Source organism: Betta splendens, chromosome 2, assembly GCF_900634795.4.
Source record: "Betta splendens chromosome 2, fBetSpl5.4, whole genome shotgun sequence".
In the NCBI taxonomy this organism is placed as follows: Eukaryota; Metazoa; Chordata; class Actinopteri; order Anabantiformes; family Osphronemidae; genus Betta; species Betta splendens.
The window spans coordinates 21,162,546-21,168,325 of NC_040882.2; the positions used below are offsets into that span (position 1 = coordinate 21,162,546).

The window sequence follows — 5,780 nt, forward strand, 5'->3', positions numbered from 1 at the left end:
ATGTAACGCAACGGTGAATGTTGAGATGTGGTGTTTGACGCTGGCTGCAGCAGCAGAGGGCGCCAAACACCGAATATCATTCAGGGTTTGTGGCTCTAAATATGATGATTAGCTTTTAGAGCCGGACGGCTCCACACCTTTTGCACAGCGTTTAATTACTGTGTACGATAAAATGCAAGGACATCTAACATGAGTAAGAACAGTAAAAATATCTGTGCCTCAAACTGCAAAAAACACAAATAATTTACTGTATCCTTTTATATTTTTAAGTCTTTATTAAGAATGCTAGAAATAAAAAAGATTCAAATCATTGCATTCCTCCAGGTTGACTCAACATGTTAGTTATGGACATAATAGTTATTTATACAATTTTCATCCAGTTGTGTCTCAGAGCAAATACACATTTTATTAGTTTTATTGTCATACACAACAATTCGATTGGCCCCTGGGTTACGGTCACCCTGAAAGACCTGTTTCCACAGTTTTTATAGACATTTTGTGACTTTTTTGCCTCCTGAGCTTTGCATGAGGTGGAATTGAGACCACAAAGAAACAAAAATTATTGTGTTTCATATATTAGCAATTAACTTTGTAGTTGTTCTGTGTATAAAACTCGAGTGACATTTGCTTGGGGCATCCAGTTGCTGAGTGCCAGTATCTTTGTAGAAGACGTAGAGAATACATGTGAAATATTTGGGCACTGTCTTGGTCTCATTTATCTGACTCCACCTCCCAGTTTTTGCAGCACTCCCAGTCCCTTTTCCTGATACTCTGCTCGGCTCAGCCAGAAGGAGTCCTTGTCCTTCATAATGTTGGCCAGCACAGCGCCGCCCTGGAACACCATGTGTTTACGACTCGGAGGGTCCTCGATCCGGATCTTAAACTTCTACACAGACAGAAAATAACAAACAGAAAAAGTCGCATTCACACCTTTTCCTACAGGTTTTCCTGACCACTAGGTCAGATTCCGGAAGGACAGGCCTTTGCCTTGTGTAATGCAGGCAAATGCCTAGAAATACTATTAAAAGCTTCTATATTAGTGATGTAACATTTAATAAATTAATGGAAACTGTATTATCACTGTGGCCCAGAGACCTATTACACCAATAGGCAAATGCATTCTAGAGTCTCTGCAGTTGTATTACATCTCCTGCTGCTGATGTTGCCATGTTGTTTAACTAAAAGTGAGCTCCAGCTCTATCTCCTGCAGAAGGTTAAGGTTCTTACTGATAATTTCTCAGTGTCCCCGTTCAGCACTCTCTCCAGATACAGCTGCTTGATCTCTCTTTCCAGTCTGGACGGAAGGCCGGGGTACATGGTGGTTCCTCCCGACAGCACTATATGCTTATACAGATCTGCCCTGCAAAGGATCAGAAATCAGATGCTTGGTTTCTGCGTGTCCTGTGTTTTGCCAGATTCTGTGCCTTTCCTTCCTTTTGTTTGTAGATTTTAGCAGCAGCAGGACTCAGACCTGAGGTCAATGTCTGCCGCCTGGATGGTGTTGAACAGCAGCTCTGCCACTCCTGCTCCCTCCACGTTGATCAGATGAGGCTGGAAGAGCGCTTCAGGAGCCCCGAACCTCTCTCCACCCACGTTCACCTGTCGGCCGTCAGGGAGCTGGTCCAAAAAAAAAGATTTTAAACAACGGTGTCTCATCGATGTCACGAGCACGAATGAGGCGTACGTTAGCACATATATCCCAAATAGCTTATACAATACAGCACGTAGGTTTAGGTTTAAAATAAAAGAGCTTCGTACTGTGAATGACTCCACCAGGAAGGTGGTTTCTGTGGCCAGGCGCTGCTCCTGCTCGATGTTGTAGCCCACGTAACACAGCTTCTCCTTCAACATACGCACAGTCTCAAAGTCAGCGGTGTGGTTGAAGGCATAACCGCGGAGCAGCAGGAGCTGGTGGTGAGAAGGCAAGATGGGTTTCGAGTGTGTCCACACGACGAGGCCGCCCGCTTTCCTCATGCTTCTATTTCCTGTGTTACCTATGAAACACTGATGGAGAGTCTCCAGGTTTACCTTGATAAGGTACCGTGTGATGTCACGTCCTGCAATGTCCAGCCTGCGAGTGAGGTGGGGCAGAGAAAAGCCCTCGTACACTGGACAGATGTGGGTGACACCATCCCCCGAGTCCACCACCACACCGGTGAGCAGGCCTGTGGGCAGGAGGGTGTTAGGAAGCATTTTCCCATGTCCCTTATTCCATGAACAGACAGGACGGGTCAGTGGTGCTCCAGCGCCTCGTATAGTTCTGGTGCCTTACCCTGAGCGTACAGAGTCAGCACAGCCTGAATGGCCACGTAGATGCCGTGGAACTGGTACTGCTCAAACATCACTTCTGCTATTTTCTCACGGTTCTTGGTCGGGTTCATTGGAGGTTCTGTCAGCAAGATCTTACACAAAGGAACTGTTATTTAGCATTCGTGCTTTATAAAACAGAGGCTGAACTGAACAGCCCAACATCTGTCCAGCTGCTGTATTACTTTGCATTCTGGTGGGTTGATGTTGAGGCGACCGGGGCCGAAGGTGTAGTCCCACAGGTGGATCATGTCTTCCCAGCAGCGCACGATGCCGTTGTCCATGGGGTAGGACACCTCCAGCATGGAGCGGCACTCGCTGGCCTCCTCCCCCACCATCAGGTCCTGGGTAAAGACGTTAGGAGCAAACAGGTCAGGAGCTGAGCTTCCTACAAGGTGTCTGTGGATTGGTCTTGGTATAATTAGAGGATTAGGACTGGGGTTGTTGTTTTGTTAGTCAGAGAAGAGCTCAAACTATGCTCTTCCTCTTTATTTTGCATTTCTGATGTGGAGTTATGCAATAAATTTAAATGACACAGTCACTGGTGGATACTGTAAATATAGTGAATATAAGATCATTGGATTCATCAGATGATAGTTGGAAAAAAGAAGGTTGTACTGTACTTGTCTTAAGTCTGCTGTTTAATGTGAAATGCATTTTACCTAATGCATCTTTTCTTTAATGAGTGACCTCTGTCATCCCACTCTAAAACAGGCCCGTCCCAGAGTCCTTTAACGCAGGTTAAAGGTTGGAGGGATCTGCACGACAGCAGATTACATATAAACCTACCCTCCTGTAAGAGGCTAACAGGTGTACGCGTCTAAGTTCTCCCTGAGCTTTAATGCGTACGAGCTGGCAGTTAAGAAGAGCTGGGGAGCCGCGCTGGGTCAGGCGTTTAATCAGCTGAGCGGCTCTTAGCGTGTGTGTCAACACTCGCCAATCAATCATTCGCTTCTGTTTAAGTATAACACAACAGCACCACATGACAGCATGTACAGTGTGTGGTACTGTGTGCTGCTTGGTGTCCTTGCAAGGCGTTAATAAGGCCTTTTCATGTCCTCACCTTTATTTCGATGTCGCCAGCTTTGGTGCTGGAGCGTATGGTGGGTCGACCCACCAAGGCGGGGAAGATGTGAGCAGGGAAGTTCGAGCCGGCGAAGCCACACTTCACGAACTGAGGAGATATGTGAGAACGGAACAGATAATGAGAATGAGGTTTGCTGGTGGAGCTGTGAAGCCATTGGTGCATGCTAGTTGCTCTCCTGCTACACTAAGCCCTTTGTATGGATCATTTCATTTGAGTTCCATTCAATTTAACGCCACATGAGGCTTAAGGGATCCAGGGAACTGACTTTTAGTGTATTACTGTGATGCATTTACCAGATTGTCACTTATTTAATAGACAGTGAAACTGCAATTTCATTACATTTTATACATCACAAGGGTCAGTTTGGAAGCCAAATGGCACTAAATACGATGTTACATGGCCTTTAAATAACCACGTACATCCCTGTCACGACACACCTCATACTGTACTGTTTCAACTTGTCTTTGTGGTCAGAGGTGCATTCCTTAGCCCGGAGGTACGCAGCAGCACGTAGTAAGTAAAAAAAGCAAAGAGATGAGCCAGCGTCGCACACCTTAAGCTTCCTCCCATAATGTAACAGCCCCTAAATGCAACAGTACATTATTAAAGAGTCACTCTGAGGTTATGCCACCTCTGATCACTCTTCCTGTTTTCCAACCAATTGTTTCTCAGTTCAAAGCATCACAACCATTTAAGGCTGTGTGTTCACAGAGGCAGACTGACAAGTCCAGGCAGATGTGGAATCAGACTGCAGTATGCGCACACATTCACACCCTGGACGTCTTCAGATGGTTGCTGCTAAACAAAGTCAAAAACAATATGTAACACGCCTGCTGCATGTTTACTTCATAAAATGCTAAAGTCCAATGCATTTAAACAACTAAAAACCGACCATGTTGACATTTTGGACAACTGAACTTACCCCTGTCCCATTGTCACAGACCACCACCTTCCTCCCCTGACTGTCCATCGTCACTAATCCTATGCACAGCCTCAGATCCTGTGGTCCTTCCTATCAGGACGATGCTCCCACTAACAAATGTCTAAATCAAGATTATCACTCATGAGTGTGACCCTGACTACTAATGACAGCTGAGCAGAAGTCTGCTGTTCCTTCAAGCAAGGGTGGGATCTGTGATATGACGACGCCCATACGACCAGGAAGGAGGAAACTGAACTGCAGCACGTTTAGTTGACATTTCTCTGCTCATTAGGCAGCAAAAAAGAGGAACGGTTGTGCAGGTGAACGTGGCTGCTGCGTCCCCTTCACAGGGACTGTTTCTCTTTATGCAATAAACTATTATATAGCTGATTAAAAAGTAAGAAGTGACGCAAAAAACACATTTAATAGCAAATGTTCTTTTGTAAGACATTGATGTTAGTTCATTTGGTTCATTCATTCTTTACTGTAAATGCAATGTCTTCTTATAAAACTGTTGCAGCCCAATATTTCTGTTGAAAAAAAGGTTGAAGTAGAATAATTTTGATCATTTGTTAATTATTTGGGTAAATATGTGCATAAATTAAAATGAACAGGTCTTAAGATTTTTGAAAAAAGTGTATTAATAATGCAGAAGTAAAACCCAAACATTATTATTTTTCACAATTGATGTTTCTTGGGACATAAAAGCATGTGCGGTAAATTGAGCGTTCAGTCTTATTCAACCAGTTTCTTATGTTACTGGTCTCCAGGTGAGTATATTTAAGTTGTGGAATTAGCAGTAAATGGTTCAACCTGCTCGAAAATTAAATTAATAACATAAATTTATGTCTATTTATGCTTCTGCAAAATGCACAGCTTTTATATTCATATTGTGTCGTAGCTTCATGAACCAGTTTTAGCTGGCTAACATATTCTGTAGCTTTGGGAGTTATAGCGGTTAGCTAGCTAGATCAGTAAAGCTAACGGTAGCATTAGCTTGCTAACATTAGCATTATTTATGTTGACAACTAACGTGGATAATGGCCTCTATTAGCAAGAAGGTAATATATGACCTATAGCTACGAACGAGTTGAGCGCCACCTCAAAAGAAGCTTACACAGAACAAAAGGAGCTAACACAGAACAAAAGAAGCTAACACAGAACAAAAGGAGCTAACGCAGGACAAAAGAAGCCAACGTCAGGCTTGAGACCTGAGCTGCTGTTTGTGTGTTGGATGGTGAAGTGTGCTTTGGCAGGTTTAGAGCAAAAGCCCCTCAAATAGCCAGCAGTAGGTAGTAGTTGTATACTCATCATATCAATAATATCCAGCTCACTAATGCTTGTACAGTAGCTCTCCAAAGCCATGTGATGAATGCATTGCTGATATCTACACATGTTCATTGTGTATTTGAACGTCCTGGCTGACGTCAATGCTACAATATAGATGCGTAATGAGCCACTGGA

The 5,780-nt window shown here is 43.9% G+C and overlaps 1 protein-coding gene across 1 annotated transcript; it reads right to left on the reverse strand.

The window, feature by feature from the left end:
* Positions 1–252: 252 nt before the first annotated feature.
* Positions 253–4,522, reverse strand: zgc:101810 (uncharacterized protein LOC493612 homolog). Its single transcript, XM_029128513.3, has 9 exons — positions 4,317–4,522; positions 3,371–3,481; positions 2,493–2,651; positions 2,273–2,402; positions 2,029–2,165; positions 1,759–1,908; positions 1,472–1,617; positions 1,228–1,360; positions 253–886 (listed from the first exon to the last, which is right to left on the reverse strand). The coding sequence occupies exons 1-9, from the start codon at positions 4,362–4,364 to the stop codon at positions 716–718; spliced, it is 1,185 nt and encodes a 394-aa protein (XP_028984346.1). The 5' UTR covers positions 4,365–4,522; the 3' UTR covers positions 253–715.
* Between the last annotated feature and the right edge of the window lie 1,258 nt (positions 4,523–5,780).